The sequence below is a fragment of the Cornus florida genome, unplaced genomic scaffold (genome assembly GCF_030987335.1).
Source record: "Cornus florida cultivar Cherokee Brave unplaced genomic scaffold, ASM3098733v1 CherokeeBrave_3.0.0_Hap2_Chr04, whole genome shotgun sequence".
Classification (NCBI taxonomy): Eukaryota; Viridiplantae; Streptophyta; class Magnoliopsida; order Cornales; family Cornaceae; genus Cornus; species Cornus florida.
This window is the reverse complement of record NW_026775574.1, coordinates 99,457,728-99,477,471: the sequence shown is the minus strand read 5'-3', so window position 1 is coordinate 99,477,471 and position 19,744 is coordinate 99,457,728. Positions and strand designations below refer to the sequence as shown.

The 19,744-nt window shown below is 31.0% G+C and overlaps 1 protein-coding gene and 1 pseudogene across 3 annotated transcripts; one reads left to right on the top strand and one right to left on the bottom strand.

Annotated features, from left to right (window-relative positions):
* Nucleotides 1-7,894: 7,894 nt before the first annotated feature.
* LOC132305461 (uncharacterized) lies at nt 7,895-10,318 on the top strand (annotated as a pseudogene).
* Nucleotides 10,034-16,025, bottom strand: LOC132304157 (F-box/kelch-repeat protein At1g67480). Of its 3 annotated transcripts, none has more exons than XM_059801718.1 (5): nt 15,788-16,025; nt 14,515-14,598; nt 13,525-14,413; nt 11,672-12,302; nt 10,034-10,157 (listed from the first exon to the last, which is right to left on the bottom strand). In XM_059801718.1, exons 3-4 carry the CDS (start codon nt 14,052-14,054, stop codon nt 11,675-11,677), a joined length of 1,158 nt encoding a protein of 385 aa, XP_059657701.1. In that variant the 5' UTR covers nt 14,055-14,413; nt 14,515-14,598; nt 15,788-16,025; the 3' UTR covers nt 10,034-10,157; nt 11,672-11,674. The 3 variants fall into 3 exon arrangements, with proteins under 3 accessions (XP_059657701.1, XP_059657702.1, XP_059657700.1); XM_059801719.1 differs by having other exon boundaries at nt 10,061-10,153; XM_059801717.1 differs by lacking the exon at nt 10,034-10,157 and having other exon boundaries at nt 11,483-12,302; nt 15,788-16,024.
* Between the last annotated feature and the right edge of the window lie 3,719 nt (nt 16,026-19,744).

Below are 19,744 nucleotides of genomic sequence, written 5' to 3'. Positions count from 1 at the left end.
TGTGTTGGACCTATAAACAATAGGTATACTGAATTAACAAGAGTTTACAGAAACGCCCCGAAATCTGTTTCTTCGACGATTAAGACTGTCTTGTTTTTAGGTTCGATTTGTACTGTTTGTCTTTATGTCTTCCTATATGTTATTAGGGTTTCAAAAAAAAATTGATCTGTGTGTGGAAGTTCTTCTGTAATGGTGTAAATCCTTTTATTACAGATAACTGAGATGTGCGTAGTAAATTATGCAGGACTTGTAGAACTAGAAGCTGCGGTTTAGAACGATTTTATTCCATAATATTATTCACTGTGACATTGAACCAATCTTGGTTGAAGCATTCGCAGCTAGGGAATTAAAATTTTTACTTTTTTTTCTTTTTAATCTAAAATTAGGTATGTTTTAATTCAATTTTCAAAGAATGATTTCCGAATAAAATTTGTAGTTGTTTTATATATTATACTAAATTCTTCAAATTTGATATTGAATTTGTTGGTAGCAATAAAACAGTTTGCCGTTTTGGGACTGATAGTGGATCCATAATATGGGTAGGATGACTCCAGTTTATATGCTTCCATGAGATCCACCGGCAAGGCACGTTGAAAATGATGGCAAAAATAGAATAAAATAAAAAAAGTTTAATGCAAAGAAATATTTGTTGATGTGGATGTTGTATAGATTAATATATAAAGAACTGATGGACCCTCAAATGACATTAGAAAATTTGAGGCTAATTGGTTTATTTTTTTGTTTATAAAAAATTTAAAAATAGAAAATAATATCAAATTTCGTTTGATTAATGGTTTACTTAAAATTATTTTTGAAAAATTGAACTAAATAGGTGTTATGACTCTCAACTGGTTAGATATTAATTATTGTATTTTATTTTGAGTGAAACTAAAATGTAATAAACTGTGATGTATGAATTAATAACTTAGACTGAATATTAGAGGTAAAGATTCGACTCTAATAAATTGAATTTAGTATAAAATAAATCTGTTTTACAGTGCCTTGAAATTTTAGAAAAATTAGTGGAACAGACACTCGAATTGGGAAAAAAAAAAATAATAATTTAAATTTTCAATTCCAATTTAAATAAATGAATATGAATATTATAGTTTTATATACTTCATATGCATTTTTGCAAGGATTGTAATTAACATATTTAACTAAATTCATAAGTTGCCTACCATTCAAGTGACTTCTTGATTTTGTGGATTTTAAATTCTCCTGAAATTGACAAAATTCAGGAGTTTCAACATCTTTTTACAAGACTTTTTTTAGCTCAATGGATTTTTATATTTTTATCTCACCAAAAATATGTAGATTAAAGTATGTGAATTAATCTCTTCTTTCAAAATAAAAAGTAGAGGGTTTGAGTATCCATAAATATTGTGAGATTATAGGGAAATTTTTTTTTGATATATTCATTGATTTGTAGACTCATCATATGGAATTAAAACAAAAATGATGATATTGATATATATATATATATATATATATATATAAAAAGTTGAATTCAATCTAAAGAAATGAATAGAGGCATGCAAATAAGTAAACCTCAACAAAAGAAAAAGAAAAAGAAAATTAAAAAATTCAAATTGAGACAAGCATAAAGTATAAAAATAATGAAAAAAAAAATTAAAATCTTTATCATTAATTTGATAAAAAAAAAAAAAAAAAACATCATTTCCACTTTCAAACAAATACTTTTCATTTTCATAAAAAATAAAAAATAAAAATAATAATAATATATGAACGTGTCATTTCAGATTAATGGGGTAAAATGAACTAAATAGTAAAAAGAGATGATTTGTGTCGCATAGTCAACACAATTCCAACTACTACTTGATCAATAGTCTCTATTTCGTCTCCTTAGTTGAGACACCCTACCAACTATTACTTAATCAATATTCATAGTATTTTCTCTCCCTCTATATTCATAACACACCATAATGGTTGAAATTACTACCTAAAAACATGGAAATATTAGGTGATCTAGGCTTGCACGTACTCTTGGTTCACAAGAAGAAATAATGCTCATGTCTCTCATTCCTAAAATTTGTTAGGTTTAGAGGACTACCTCGGTTCTATATATCCGCCTCCCAAGTACAAATATTTAGTAACTTTACAAATATTTAGAATATATTTTACCCTCCACAAATATTTATAATCTCTTCACTTTTAGAATATTTTCTAATCTCCCCAAATATTTATAATCTCTCCAACATTCTAGAGTTTTTTTTGTTAGATTTTCTACATAATAAAGTTTTTAAAACTTAACTACTGAATGGGTGTGAATAAATGTAAAAGCATACGAAGAACGGTTACGAAGGGACATAACCTTAAAATGAGACTATAATCATCAAGAGGGGCTCGAAATAATTTGGGACCTTGATGAAAAATAAAAACTTTTCTTTTTATAATATATTATTATTAAATGATATTTATTTAAAAATCATCCTTCTTACCTTGTAAAATGCAAAATTATTAATTAGATTCTTGTATTTAAGTTTGATAAGAATATACAAATATGTGAAATATATATACACAAATTTATAATAACAAAAGTTAATAAAATTAAAAAATAATTAAAGAAAAAGAACAATAGAATTTGATTTTAAAAATCCCAATCGAATACTCCTACAAATTCTTCATTAGAATAACAATGGGTTCAAATTGTGAGTAATGAGTGGAAAGAAAGAAAACTATAAGCTTGTAATGAGAGTGGAAGGAGATGATTTGTTGAGACTTTGACTCCATCAAATAGTAAGGATAGGTCATTAGCACCGTTCATATGTAATAATCCCAAATGTGTGTGTGTAACTTTTGGAGTGGGGGGAAGTTTCACCACTTGAAACTTTTGGAGTGGTGGTTAAAAACATATTTAATAATTAATATTTACGGTGGTATAACTTACTAAAATAAAATAGTATTATTGTAAAAAATGCTAATGAGAGAGAGAAAAAAAGTTATTTAAAAATATAAACCTTCGAGACCAATATTAAGATTATGTATAAGGAGAGAGAAGAAAAATATAAATATTCGGGGCCCAAAATTTTTGTATTAATTAGTGTTTAATTAAAAAACGTGAATGATGAGGAGAGAGGCCCTATGAGGCTTTGTCAGGACCGGTCTACCAACTCCACTCTATAATTGCGAGAGCCTCATGCAAGTTAGTCTAAATGAAGTCAGACTTAACCTTTATAATACTTCATCTATCCCAAAATAAATGTTCCTTTTAGAAACTAGGATTAATAACATGGTAATTTTGCCCATCCCGGTCTCAAAAAAGGCAACTCATAATGTAAGTGAAAAACCTATCCTATTTTGAATCCCCTTTTTCATAGTTTTTCAAAAAGGACATTTATTTTGGGACATAAATAGTACTAAATTAAGAAGATCCTTAATATCTTATTATTCACATACGTTCTACTTATTAGCCCATCATATTTCAACGAATGGATCACACGACCAAAAGCTAATATATCTAAGTTATTGTAAACGAACCAAGCCCTCTCAAAATCTAATAATCCCTATTTGTAATGTAAATAAGTATTTCGTAAAAGTCTATTGATTCGAAAGGGCTGAATGGACTTCTTGAAATTGGGAAATAAATCGTTTAAATTCTACTCCAATTCCAAATCAATGCATCAATTCAATGCTTTCGAAATAAATGCATTTCTAAAGGGTACAAGTGTAAAAAATACCCCTAAAATATACTTCGCGTAGCACTTTTACCTCTATCTAAAAAGTGTAATATCCGTTTTGCCTTTTTATTATTCCGAAAATGTCTAAAGGGATATATATATATATATATATATATATATATATATGCTACTAATCTCATAGTATAGGGTTGTTTTGTGCAAATTACTTTTTTTTTTTTTTTTTGAAAACATGGAAATATTAGGTGATCTAGGCTTGCACATACTCTTGGTTCACAAGAAGAAATAATGCTCATGTCTCTCATTCCTAAAATTTGTTAGGTTTATTATTCCTGACAAAATTAGTGATGTAATATCCGTTTTGCCTTTTTATTATTCCGAAAATGTCTAAAGGGATATATATATATATATATGCTACTAATCTCATAAATTACTTTTTTTTTTTTTTTTTTTGAAACTTTTTTCTCTATGTATATCTCTACACTTTTTTTCTTTTCCTATTTATTTATTTTTTTAAACTCTGAGAATTTTTTTCTTTTCCTATTTATTTATTTTTTTAAACTCTGAGAATTTGTAGAACAATGATTTGAATTTGTTGAGATTTCAATTTAGTATTTTCTACTAATTTTTTTTTTTCTTTATTATTATTATTATTTTTTTGTACTAACATTGTTAAACAAAAAAGAAAAAAGGAAAATAGGAAAAAAAATCTCAATATCAGTGTGCACTAGTTTTCAGAGTTTAGAGCAGATTTGTTTTCTTTAGTTTGCACTTTATTTATTATTATTTTTTTTTCTATTTTTATCTTTACTTTACTTTTATACTTTTATTTTTATCTTTACTTGTACAACATCCTCTAATAATGTCATTTTCAGTAATTTTATAAAATTATTTATTTTAAATATTTTATTAAATGGTTCAATAAGGGTAATTTAGTCAACTTAGGGTTTAAATTTGTCAAAGGAGCCTATTTGTACCAAATTGAAACTTTAGGGGTATTTTTTTGCACGTGAGGGGGCGTCCTCCAATGGTATCTTTTTCGGTCATTTTACAAAATTATTTATTTTTATATATTTTATAAAATAGTTCAGTAAGGGTAATTTAGTCAATTAGGGTTTAAATTTGTCAAAAGAATCTATTTGCACAAAATTGAAATTTTAGACAATAATATCTTTTTCGGTCATTTTACAAAAAATATTTATTTTTATATATTTTATAATATGGTTCAGTAAAGGTAATTTAGTCAATTTAGGGTTTAAATTTGTCAAAGAAACCTGTTTGTACTAAATTGAAATTTTAGGAGTGTTTTTTTTACACATAAGAGTTGTGATATATATTGTAAACATATTTTAAAGGTGATAAATCAGATAGTCAACGAACAACCAGTATTCACCATTCAAAATTCCATATGTATATGAACAAATCCCAAACTTTTGTGTGTGTAAACCAAATGGGATTTTGGTTGCAAAAAATCGAAAACCAATTGTAGGCAAAACCCACAATGATAACAATCAACGAGAGTCGAAGGACCAAATCTTTGGACAAAAAAAAGTACAAATCTGTTTTTGTCAAGCACAATTAAATTATAAAATATCAAAATAGTTCTCATCTTTTCACTATTTTTTTTATTAAATAATATAAAAACCATTGATGTAAAAAAGATAAAATAACACTTCCTATTAATAGAAAAATGACATTTAGTTCGAGAAATTCATCAATAGAATGAGCCCAGAAGTCACAATGATATCAGTAACGTCACACTAACATTAAATCAGTAAAAATTGCGAACTCCCTAATCTACTCATATTCATATTGTAAATGAAATATGTATATATATCTATATTATTATTAAAAGTATAAAGAGTTTCAGTGTTTTAGTATTTTAATGTTTATTTATTAATATAAGAAAATATTTATTAATTGATATAAAATGAATTAAAATAAAAGAGTTTCTATAAAACTATTAGTAAAACAAGTTACCTATTAAAATAAAATAAATAATTGTTTAATAAAATAATTTACTAAATAATAAAATAAATTACCAATTAAAATTAAATAGATAATTATAGATGTTACAAATCATTAAATAAATTACCAATTAAAATTAAATAGGTAATTGTTTAATTGAAATTCAAGATGTTTCAAATCACTACGTTTGGTGTATATGAATGGAATGAAATGTCCATTCCAACCATTCATTTGTTTGGTATGCAGGAATGGAATGGTTCCATTCCATTTGAATAAAAATCCATTACAGGAAATGAAAATTCATTCCATTACTAAACCTATGGAGTAGCCTCCATTCCAGAGTAAGATTAAATATTTTTATAATATTCCCAATAAACCATTCATCACATTTCAATAAGGCAAAAACTTTCGCATAGACAAAAAAAAATCTTTCATATTCCATTTTTCAAGTTTCTTGAGCTTCTTTATTAGACATAGTAAAGGTCTTTCACCTTTTCTCTTTTTTGAAAATACCCAGGGCTGCTATTGACAAAAAGTTGCAGGACCTTCAACCCGTTTCTGGATAAAATTGTACTGACAAATTTATTTGTGTGTCTCCAATCATGGTGGATTGGTTTAGTTGTAAAACTTGAATCTGTCAAGGATTTAAAGTCAATTTTAGAACACTATTGTGACCATGGGGCTGGGAAGTGGCTACGGTTTTGTGCTTACGTCTTTTGAGAATTCAGATATTTTGCCTTTTGCAGTCATTTATTAAGATTAATATCTCATTAAAAATAATATTTTATTTTATTTTAAGGTTTCTCTTTATTTTTTTTTAATGGCAATATTAGGCATCTTATAACATTCCATAATTCGGTATCTTATAACAAAAATCATTTTATTCCAAATTTAATGATAGTCAAACAAACAATAGAATAATAATAATCATTTTATTTCATAACGATTCACCGCGTCACACCAAACAATGGAATTAGAATAGCCATTCTATTCTAATTATCATTCCATTTCAAGTTACATTTCATTCCATTCCTGCACACCAAATGTAGATTAGGTAATTATTTAATTGAAATACAAACAAGATGTTTCAAGTCATTATTAAAACAAGTTACCTATTAAAATAAATTAGGTAATTATTTAATAAAATAATTTACCAAATAATAAAATAAATTATCAATTAAAATTAAATAAATAATTATTTAATTGAAATTCAATCAAGATGTTTCAAATTATTAAATAAATAACTAATTCAAATTAAATAGGTAGTTATTTAATTGAAATTCGATGTTTCAAATCATTTATAGATAAAGTAATAAAATAATTTACCAAAAAAATAAAATAAGTTACCAATTAAAATAAATCCTATTATGCTCGAAAAATCTTCAAGGTTTAAAACAACTTTACTTTTTCTCTTTGATTCTATTCCTAACTCTTTCCTAAACATATATATAGATCTAAATCTTTCCAAATAATAAAATAAATTACCAATCAAAATTTATTAATTGTTTAATTGAAATTCAATCAAGATGTTTCAAATCATTGTTCTTCAAGGTTAAAATCAACATGAATTTCATTAATCATGTTGATATATATATATATATATATATATATATATATATATATATATATATATATATATATATATATTTGTTTAATTATGTTTTATTCTTTGAATTGCATTAATTATGTTGATTTTTTTATTTTTTTGTGTTTGTTTAATTATGTCATGTCAACATTTATTAATTAAATAAATGAGTTTTCTAATTTTATAAATTTATTTCTTATAAGTTTTTAAATATTATATATTTCATTCTCTATATATATATATATATATTATACAAATAATGGCAATCCATAATTGTGACAACACATTTTGCTTCATAAATATTTAAAATTTTAATAATAATGATTATAAAATAATTTTTCATCATGCGTATGTTTTACTTATATATATATACACTAAAATTTAGCTCAAACTGCTATAATAGATTATGGACCCTACCCACATGGTCCATGTCATTTACTTGGCTTTTCAAGACAAAAATCTACTGCCATATTCTAAGTTTCCATTAAAACCTAAATTGGGGTTTATGTACTAAAAACTACGGTAGCATCTTCTTCTTCTTTGGCATAAAGCCAAAATGTTTCCTTTATTATCTTCTGACTTCCGATAGCCTTCTATTTAAAAAACACACAAACACACACAGCCTCTTTCAAGCAGAGTTTGAAGCTCTATGATGAAAAAATTATTGGTCTAGAGTATAGACATGGGTTCTTGCGTTTCAATGCATAAAAACTGTATGAAGGAAAGTGTATTGATTGAATCAAGCAACAAGGAGAATGCAGTCCAAGGCCAAGAACTCGAGCCTCAATTGTCGTCACTCGCCAATGCAACAACTTCAAGAGACCCAAGTACGAATCTCTTTTTGCAGACTAAAATTTAAGATTGTTTGATTAAATTGAAAAGATGACATGGATAATACTAGTTCGATCTTATTCTTACAGTATTTTTATTGCATATTTATTTGTACTTACTTGAATCTAACTGTAAGTCTACACTGTCCTCGCCCTTTGGTGTTCTAAAGAGATCCTCCGGTGAGAACCCGGATCCTCTCCGGCTTATTGTGTTTTACTGTGTAGATGTGCAATACCATTACATCGAGAATACATTCTCAAATGCAACTCGGTGTTACATTTTTGAAGTAAAGTTGTTGAAGTATACATTTATATATAATGTATTACATGGGTGTTGCATTCTTCAATTAAATGTGCCGGCTTCTTGTAAATTTTGTATTGGTCTTGAAATTTTTTGACTCATTTTTCTCTTGCGGATTGTAGGCTCGGTTTTAGAACTCTTATAGACCAAATATATAAGAACGTTTAGGGTGAAATTGTTGGCTAGATGTTCACCCTCAATATAGGTTTTACACCACATAAATCTGCATTCTTTATGTGTTTGTTTTTTTGTGATTTATTAATTTGTTCTTGGGTGTTTGTTACAACACATCATGTTAAATGACCCTAGTCTCATTTTGTTTGATAGTACTGTATGAAAGATTAAGTGCCTTAGTTTGTAATTCTGAAAACAGTTTTTGAAAACTCGGAAAACAGAAAATAATTTTTAGAGAACAATAAAATTAGTTTAAAAGAGAGTTTGTTTTCAATAAACTGAACCAATCAGTAATTTTTTTGTAGAGTTTTCAGTTTTATGATAAAGGAAAACTGTTTTCAGACTAAGCAAGCCCTAACTAACTACTATTTTTTTTTTTTTTTAAATTGTTGGCACTCTGTTTGGTTGTTGGAAAGATTGAGAGAAAAGAAAAGCTACTGATGGAAAATTCATACGCGCAAGCCAGATTTAATCATTTTCCATCATTTCTTTCCAAAATTTGTGTTACATTTTGCAATGACCAGATGATAGACTCTATAATTATGTTATCTCCCATCATTATATACCATGTTAAATGGAGTAATTGTGTTTTTCTCTCTCTTCTTACCATAATTACCAACACTCTTTATATTAATCTATATTTTCTTACAGTGAAACTGTACTACCATACATGAACTATAATAGGTATGCACATTAGATCATACTTCACTTAATTTCTCAGAAAGTGGATACAGATACATCACTTATTTAGTAAAGGAGGATTTGTGATTTAAGCTCAATTTGTTAAATCAAAGTGCAAATTAGTCTTTCAAATTGACATGCATAGAACAAGTTATCAAACACAATAACCTACTGGTTTGTGGTCTTGTGTATATTCAATTCCTTTCATTTTCACACACTGTTCTTGAGTTATTCGACGAGCTTCAGAGGTTCCAGCTGAAGTATGCCTGTAAATTCTATGCAGATAGTAGAGAGGAGATGTTTTTCGATTCTAATCTCTGGTTGGAATCTGATTGTGAAGATTTCTTAAGTGTCAATGGTGGTAAGATTACCCTAAACATATTGTATCGACTTTCGGTTTCTCTCTCTCTTCGTTTCTGTTGGATGTTGTCTTGCAGGGAAGAATTCTGCATTTCAGATCGCGCTGAAGCTTTTATTTCTTTACCTTCTTCCTGACAAGCTTGTGAAATTCGTGCAGATTTCACCCCGTCTCGTGGAAACACTCCAATCCATCAGTCCAACTTCAAACAAGCTCCACAACTTGATAAATCTCTCAATAAGAACAGAACATTTGACTCCTTGCCTGAACCTTCCGAAACTGATGCAAAGAAGACCTTACTTGAGCTCCTTTATGAGAGCTTCAGTGGTGAACAAGTTGATGTTGATCAGAACTTTCAAGGAACCAAGACTGCTGTGAGAAACAGAATGCTGGAAGCCAAGCTTTCGATCCTTCTTCTGTCACCAAAATCCACGAATGGAACTCCGTTGTCTGTGGTAACTTCTGTTTGCAGTAATGAAATTACCCCAAACAGAGCTTCAAAACCCGAGAGAGAGAAACTGTGCCGGTCAGTTTCATGCTGTCTTCCAGGTGTGCCTCGGAGCCTGAGCTTTCGTGACAGGAAGAAGCGGCTGAGCCCTGCCTACATTGGAAGAAAGTGAGCGAATTTTCCCCTCTAAAAAGACTATTTTTTGAAGTTCATACGCAAGCAAAATTTCGAATCCTTAAAAGTTACTTGTCAAATTATTTTTATGATATTACTAGTGATTCTATTATATCTACGAATCAGCCAGAATGATGAAATAGTACCCCTCAATTTTTATGTGTTTTTTGCTGCATCTTTGAAGTCCAATAATCTTCAAAGACTCTTGTACAGTTGAAAGATGCACATATACATGGCAATTCAAGGTCAATGTCAACTTTAGAGGAATGGTTATGAGAGAAACTGAAGAAAGTAACTGAAAAAAAAGGGATCAAACACAAGGACACACAGATTTTACTGTTCACCTAAAGAATTAGGGATGCATATACGGGTACAAGGATTTCCCTATATGAGAAAACGGCAGAGAGTAAAAAGAGTTCAAAATAAATAAATACTCTCAGCATTAGAGCAAAATAACAAGTACGCCAAAAAAAAAAAAAAAAATCAGAGCTAAGGTGAACAGCATTTATCAGGTTCCGCACTACTCATCGGTAACCTCCTTAAAGAACCCTGTATATCACAGTAGATTCACAATACGTTCTATCATGTAGTCTGAAATACATAAATGTTGGAATAGACGAACCATGATAAACTAGCAGTTCCAATTCTGAGTTGGTTTGAGCTTTTTACTACGGACCATAAGCACGAAACTTAGTTGATGAACTATTGCCTAAAAGTTGTTGCAACCTCTGAGATTCATAGTTGTGCAGATTAAAATGTTTTCCCCTCGCAACTACTTTTCTGGACATAGCCATTCCTCGATAGCACCAGTTCATCATATAGTCTTAAGAAGTCATTATATTGACTCGAATTATTACTTACAGTGAGAAGATAAAATGCTCTCACTATATTATACTAAGCAAACTCCAAATACCAACTCTTGTATGCAACCTAAAATAAAAGACCAAAAAAAAAATAATAATTATAATCCATGAGAGATCCTGCAAATGAATATAGGATGGGATGTCTTTCCCAAAGAATACTGCAAAGAGTTACCATTTAATTAACTCAGTAAGTTATCCTGTGCATGTGTCTCATCTTTACAGAAGTCCTTCAACGAAGTGAGTGATCTCCGAATGGAGAAAGAGAATTCATGTGGCTAACCCCTTTTCCATGTGGGATAGAAGTAAGGATGGTGATAACGAAGTATATTTTTTCAAAGAGTCTTAATTTTTAGAGCTTCTCTCCAAAACCTAAATCAGTATCGAAAAATTGTAAACAGAAAACAATCCATAACCAGGAAAACACAATTACTTGCAATCGAGTTACAGAACTAAGCAATTAAATTAACACCTGAAGAATATTTATGCAGACAGATCTGAAACCTAACAGGACCTAATGAAACAAGCAACTGACTGTCAATAAGAAGAACAATTCAGTCAAGGAAAGAACACCCAGCAAATCAACAGAATCATTTTAGACTTAAGATCATCATAAACATGAGGGCAATGCACCTTTCATGCCTTTATAGTGACGCTGCACAAGCACAAACCAGACGGCTTAATCTGAGAGATCTGCCACTCTGAGCCTGGGGCCGCATTTGGATCATACAGCAGGGTGTTAAAACCAGGTTCCTCCTCCAACGAGAATAGCAAAAGCTTTCCGTCCAGTATGCCAAACCGGAACCCGATTCTTGAGCTCCCAGTCACAGGAACCGGTTCCATCTTCCATGAATTGTCCTCTGGATTGAATATAGCTAGTTTCCGCTGATTCTTCCACTCCATACAAAAGAGTTTTTTTCCCAACACAGCATGAGCAGTGACCATAACGCAACCATTTTTCATCTCGCACCAGGCGTGCCTCTCGGGTGAATAGACATCAACAAACTTTGAGTTTCCAATTGTGAAGCTTGACCTTCCACCCATAACATAAAGCTTGCCCTCAAATCCACAGGCAAAGCAACCCCATCTTGGACGGCGAAGAGATTCGATTAGGGTCCACTTGTTAGCATCAGGGTTGTACATCTCAGCACTAGAAAGGGACTCACCATCCATCCCATAGCCCCCAACTGCATAAATTACACCATTAACTTCTGCACAAGCAAAATCATAGCGAGCCACGTTCATGTCTGCCAGTTTGCTCCACCTACGATTACACAAATACATGTTAAAAGTTAGTCAAAATGAATATAAATGATAGTATTCTTAGATGAATTACCTTCACAAGAAGCAGAGAAAAACAAATTATGTTGAATTATTTGATCACAATGTCATGTAGTTTGTTTGGTGAAACTACTGGAGCATAAATTGGCCATTACGAGACAATTCCCTAGGGTCCAACCAAATTCTGGCCATTACGAGACAATTCCCTAGGGTCCAACCAAATTCTAGTTTTATGAAGGATGATGCTCGCAAAATGGACATGCATTATTAATGCCATATGATATGACAGGCCTAATGAGAAGTCCAGAAGAGAGGAATTTCTCTATCTGATGGTTGGAAGGTTGTCAAATCTGTTTCACAACCACCACTTAATAGAGGACCTACCAAATGGATGAATATAACTAGGGGCTCAATTGAAGAACCCAAGCACCCCAAAAAGCAATACAAAATTAATCAAACCTTTTAAATCTGAACTAAGTTGCCTAGGGCATGTTTCTAGGTTAAATAACTAAATCTTCCAAAACAATGAACTTCAACTGGGTTCGTTCAGACTGGTTTCGTACAGACTTCAGTTCCATTACGAGGAAACTTAGATTGAGGCTGAACTCATTCAACCTAGACCAATTTGCACATGCTATCAGCTTCCAAAACCAGATTCAAACTTCTCAATATTGAACAGGACTACTCACATCCATGCCAACAATTTATATTAAATTCTAAATAAGCAACTCAGATATTGAACAGGATAGCTATACATGTATAGTTACTGAAAAAACAAAACAACCAACTGATTCTACTCAAATGGTGACATCTGATAGTGAATTTCTCCTCCTTTTAGTTTTACAATCGAATTTGAGGCAGTCAACAGCATAAGGGAAGGGATGGTGTAAGAAGATTGGAAATCAACTGACGAACCAAATCAAAACAAGTTCGCAGTTGAATGTAATGCAACTTTTGCTGCACTTTTCAATGAAGGCACCAATCTTAAGCTGATTTCATTAGAATGTCCCAATTGAAAAGCTTTCTCAAGGATATACCTCCTTTACCAATCAAATGGCACAGTTACCAACATAATACCCCAAAACTAATAAATGAGAAAACTAACCAAAGATATATTAACTCCTAACTGGCAAAAACGGTAGACCCTACATAACATAACAGAATTGCAACTGTGGTAAAGAGGGAAAACAGTGGAACGAAAATACCTGTTTAGGCAAGAATCATATTGGTAGACATCTGCTGAGGCAGATCCAGTTCCCTCGATCATCGAAAAGCCAGCAATGACAAGAAGCTTTCCGTTGAGAACTACCACCCCAAACCCAGCCTTTACAGGACCAGGCATCAGAGGGAGAAGATGATGTTTATGTCCCAAACAATCTAAAACCTCCCAGTGGCTCCCCTTTCCTTCAGCATCCAAAGTCAGAACATAGAGCCATTCCTCAAGCATGCCAGCCAGTTTTCGAACAGTGATGAACTCTTTGCTTTGGATAAAGGACCTCCATCGCTTGCAGACGCCACCCATAGAAGGGAAGTTAGAACGAGGAACAAGAGCAAGGCAATTCTTTGCCACATCATCAGGCAGTCCAGGTAAGATGGGGCTGATCAAACGATCAGGAACCAGAGAAGTTAAAAAGGGGTTGCTTTTTGAATGGGTTGGGGTATCTTGCTGGACTGAATTTGAGAAGCACATATTTGATTCTGTAAGTCTCTTTTTTGCACAAACAAAACCGGGCATTTTCTAGATAACGAAGCTAGTAAAGGTTATGAGAGATTGACACAACTCCAATGTTGATCAATAATTCCTCTCAAAAAAAAAAAATAATCGTATAACTGATTAGAAGGCTTTTGATTAAAGAAATTCATGATATCCTTTGCTTATAGGTATTTTCAAAGACCAAGGCATGAAAGAGGTTGCAGAACGGATCACGTGGGCTGTGAACGCAGATGATTTTCGGTGTCTTGTCCAATCAGATTCAAATGCCATGCCAGTTGTACTCTTCCTAAAGTAGTTCTTGATAGTTGTTCTACCCAGTGTAATGCCAACCTCTAATGTGCCTGAATTGTTGTTTTTTCCCCCACACATTGCCCGAATATCTACAGACAATTATACAAAGTTAAAGCATCCAAGCATAATGCAAAACTTCAAATAATAATCAACAAAATCAGAAACTCGGAGAAGCTAGAAGAAAACATACAAGCCAAGGCCATAGAACTTGATAAGTTTTAGCCTCCAGTAACTTCCATTTTATAATAGTGAATAATCACCTGCAATGAATTACCTAAAGAGAAGAGAAGTAGAGAACTGAGTACAATAGCCTACAAAATCAACCCAAATACAATGGAAAATCTCTAACTAAAATTTGTAGATTCATGAATACTTTGAAATCTTCAAGTTTTTTTTTTTTTTTAGGTAAAATGGGTAAGCTGTAGAAATCTTCAAGTTGATTTAACTATTTGTTTTATCAACTTGGCAATATAAAAATACAGCACATTTCTAAGGAGTAGGACTATCTAAGTCTAATATATAAGTCCATACAAGAGGAAAAGTTAAGCCATAACTTGAACTGGTAGGCGGACGGAAAGCAATAATCAATTGAAAGTTAGGAACAGACCAAACATATTGAACCAAACTTCCAAAAGGGTGAAGATCAAATTCTACCAACTCACCCACCATCCAACACCCCCCCCACACACACATATATATAGATCTATACTTGAATGTAAAGGAAAAGAATAAAAATAAAAATGCATATATATCTATTATGAAACTATATAATCATGAGAATCATAACAAAAAATGAAAATTAATGAAAAACAAACTAAACCAACAAAAACATTTTAAGTTGCTCACAGACTAGAGGAACAGATTAGATCTAAAGCCCTCAGCTGAAATCAATTAAATTGTTATGGAGAGATCAAATGCAAACCACCAAATAAATTAAAACATATCAGACTACGGAAAATGATAAGTGATGGACATTGGATTTAAATCAATTCAAAATTGGGAAATTGAAAAAACCCAAACATACCCAAACAAGTATAACAAAATTTGCACATAAAAAAGTTTTTCTTTTCGGTGTGAATCTAACTTCAAGAAATGTTTTTTATCTCAATCTTCACCTGGAAATTAATAAAGAGATTTTGGAGATAAAAGAACAATAATTTTCTCGAGAAATTCTTTCCAGGATCTAAGTTTGAGCTGGAAAAACAGAGTCTTTGTCAAATTTACCATACGTGAATAAAAGAACTATCTATCTTAACAAAAATGGAGTAAAGCTTTCAAATTTCAAAACCCATAAACATTATAGTAAATAAAAATAAAAAATAAAAAATAAAGGAAATCATAGAAGAAAAAGTAATAGATTTATGGAAGAAGAACAATTGAAAATGAGCATACATACATGTTTGCTCACATTTGGGAACGAAAGCGTAGAAGACAGATGAAAGATTAGAAGAAGCTCAAAGTACCTGATAAATAGTAGTAAACCTCCGAAAGCTTCGAGGATGTGAATCGAATTTGTAAGGATACAGATATGGATATAATCAATATATATATAGTATAGAGAGAGATAGAGAGATGAGGAAATGTTGGGATGAGTGAGGGTCTCGTGAGCTGGGAATGAGGTTTAAAGACCCGATTTAGCAGCGAAGATAGAACTAGCTGACCACCACCACGTCAGATTCAGATTTCTGAATCGGCACAACCGGTTAGGACAGTGACAAAACGGGTTCTTTTTACAAAATCCTATATATATATATATTTTCTCCGTTAGTGTTTATGGAGTATATAAAGGGAGAGACGTGAATATATAGATAGATTGATAAATTATATATATAGAAGATAATGAGATTAATTTAATAATTATTTTTAAGGAAATATATATAGTATATAAGGGAGGAAAATTTTTAAGGGGTATTTTTACACATTTCTAAAAAATATATACATATTATAGGAATATATATATAATAAGGGAAAGAAAAAATCTATGGGGGCATCTGCCCCCGGTACTATACTACTTTCGTCTCTATTTGTGTCGTAATCTTGTCGGCACGAATTGAGATGATAATTAAATATATCGTATTCGTATTTGAATTGTCAGTCCATTTATAACTCATTTAAATAATCGTGTCACATAAGCATATCGTGTTCGTGTCAAAAATTACTTAAACGTGTCTTATCGTGTAGTTTCACATGATATCTAAGTTTTGATCAATTTATTAAACAGATTAGATATGTCGTGTCTTGTTCGTATCCGAATTTCTTAACATGAATAACAACCGTGTCATATTCGTATAGACCCATACAACATAATGCCCATACTCATAGTACTTTGTCACAACCCGCCAACTATACAAAAGTCTCCCATTGCACGCTGATAATATAAAAGGAAATGACCAATATTCAAGGTTGCTTTTCTTTTTATAAGTTTTATTACAATCATTATCTCTATAGATAAAAGACGACATTTATGGGAATGTAAGATGTTTTTTTAAGGATATATTATCATTTTGTTTCTACTAAAATAGAGTATACACGAGAAATGGTAAGCACTGCTCATAAATACCGACACACATGTTTTGTGTCTAAAATCTGAATTAGATCGTGTGGCTGTAAGAACCCAATCATGACGATTCTTTGTCTAAACAATACTAAAGTGGGCCCAGCCACGTATGCACAATCAGGCAAGGTTTTGGGAGTAGATGGTTAAATGGATTAGAGATCCAAGATTGTCTCTTGATTAATTATTTTGATCTTCATTTTAATAAATGTTAATTATAAAACTAATAGACTTGTGGTCACTTTCTCTAGTCCCTCTCTTTGATTATTCTTGTGTTAGTTGGAGAAAATTATTATTATTATTTTTATTTTTTATAATTTTTTTTTTTTTAATACCATTCATAAAGGGTGTGGTATTTGGACTATTCATGCCCGAGTTTGATATTACATAAATGGCTAATATTTCTTCACCTTTTTCTAAACCCATCGACTTTTATGAAAAATCAGACAAATGGATAGTGACAGATAAAATTATGTGAGGAGGTTGGCCTTTCAATTTTAAAAAATAAAAATAAAAACCAGTAGGTATATAATGTTGTGTTAATAGTGAGATTTTTTTTTTTTTTTTTTTTTTTTTTTTGTAATTTTACTAGAGATAATTTTAAAATTTTATATGTATATAATTCAAAAAAACAAAGAAAATTAGTAGATATATTATAATAATAATAATAAATACAATGGGGTCAATAAGTCCGTGCTTAAAAATGGAATATGAAAAGTAAAATAAAAATATTATACAGTCACTGGCACACCCCTTTTGTTAAAGAATGAGACAAACAACATAAAAGAATTCCACTCTTTTTTTTTTTTTTTTTAGGGTACGTGTATAGATATTTTAAAGACTTACTTTCCGAATTCCTATCAAAATCGTTATACTCTTGGGGCAAATCTCACTCTCACTTGATGAGTTAGTAGATGACATTAAATATTTTCAGAAGGGTGGTGTTATTCTTGTTAAAGAGGTTAGCCCACTTATATAAATCAAGTTAGTAGATGCCATTAAATATTTTCATAAAAGGATTGTTATTCTGGTCGAAGAGGTTAGCCCACTTATATAATTTGGGCAAGGCTATCATACGGACTTGAATTTTTTCTTTTTTTTTTTGGCAAACTAGGAGAGGGAATGACTCAAACATAGATACACTCGTTTGGAGAGTTGGGCTTTTAACCAATTAAGTTGTGGAGTGATGTCTTGTAAACTTAACTTAGCAATCTTAAAAAATTATCTCTAGAGAAAAAGTATAAAAAAAAAAAAATTTTGAATGAATTTATGTCACAATTTAGAAATAAAAAATTAAAAAAAACTGTCAAATCTGGAAATTTCATGAACAAAGATTCAATGACAAACACCTACTTATCATCGATTTGCTTGATTTTAAATAAACAAAACAAGTGAAATGGACTTGTGGTTTTGTGTGATTCCACTAACCAGATTCCGATCAAAATGTCATTTTTCACAAGAGAATGACCATTCCGATGTGATAAGTAGTGAATGCCACACCTCACATGCCATGGAAAATCAAAATGTGGCTCCCAATCTCGGACTCACCATCACAGCAATTTAGGACGTTGGATTATTATATTAAATATAAAATAACAGATAGGGTTTGGATGAGCGTGACTACAACAATACAACCTGTACGTGTCAAGTGGTTGGCACTGACGTAATTTATAGTTAAGATTTGTGGCATTTTTTGAGTTAATGTTGAATCTTTTCTTGTTGGCGCCTGTGGCCGTTGGATTGGTTGAATGGAGTCGAAGTTGACGGCGTATGGGCCATTTCACCATAATGGGACCCGCAAGAATGGGAGAGGTTTTGGATCTCCTCCATCCCTGTGGAAGGATCAGAATGTAGAAAGGGTGGCGCATATATATATATATTAGATTAAATGAGATTTTATCAGTCTAATTCGTAATCCGACTCTTGAGATATAGATTCAATTTTTTTAAATACATCATCAGTTCATGAGTGTAGCAATCTGATTCAATTCGATTCACAGATCGGATTGAATTCGCTGATTATTTGCTCACCCCTAAAATTTAGGTTGTGAGTCCAATAATATTATAGCGGTTGCTATTTGGCTCGGTAAGTCCGCCATTATTTTTAAATTGACATCGTATGAATGATGTTCTCGTAATATAACATGAGTTGATGAGCAATTTTTATTAATAAATCAATTTGTGAAGAGAAATTTTTATTAAGTGGTGTGAACAATTTTATTGTATAGTAAATTTTTATTGGTCGGCCATATTAATGATATGTCATGCCTCGGCTCATTTAATATCTTATTATAAAGAGTAAAGATATTGAACGAGGCAAACATATATAAGAGCATTTTCATTGGTGGACATACCAATAACATGATAAATTCAGTTTTACAATTGCTTAGCATAAAAATTTTGTTTAGAGCAAGCTAGTGATTATTGAGAAAAATGTGACTTTTTCCCGTTGAAATAATAATTGAATTTATGTAATAGGTGAGAGATTTCTCATTTCTTAGCGGAAAAAGATTTATGACCATGAAAGAGAGAGATCAGACGAAACATAATCGACTAACTAAAGGCTAATGGTTAGTTTGCCCTCTTTTTTTTAATTGAAATCAATAAACAATAACATTATTAAATAGGGAGTAAATATGAGTTACCAGGGGATTGGTGATGGTGGTAAAGTAAAAGGATTGGGTTTTAATATGTTTGGATTTCAAACCTCAATATTCTTATTATGATCCCTAATTTAACGGTGCTATTGTTATGGGGCCGGTTGCAAGCTTAGAGTGGGTCCAAAGGATCCTATCTAAGGGAGTTTTGATATATGAGAGAGAAAGTGTTCGCCGTATCAATTGGTCCGTAACGAATATTTAAATTAC

Bases quoted from the DNA above. Each gene is read 5' to 3' on its own strand.
- LOC132304157 (XM_059801718.1), bottom strand. From the start codon at position 14,054: ATGCCCGGTTTTGTTTGTGCAAAAAAGAGACTTACAGAATCAAATATG. The intron at 12,303-13,524 runs GTATTTTCGTTC...GTGTAATCGTAG, and splicing joins TATGATTCTTGCCTAAACAG to GTGGAGCAAACTGGCAGACA.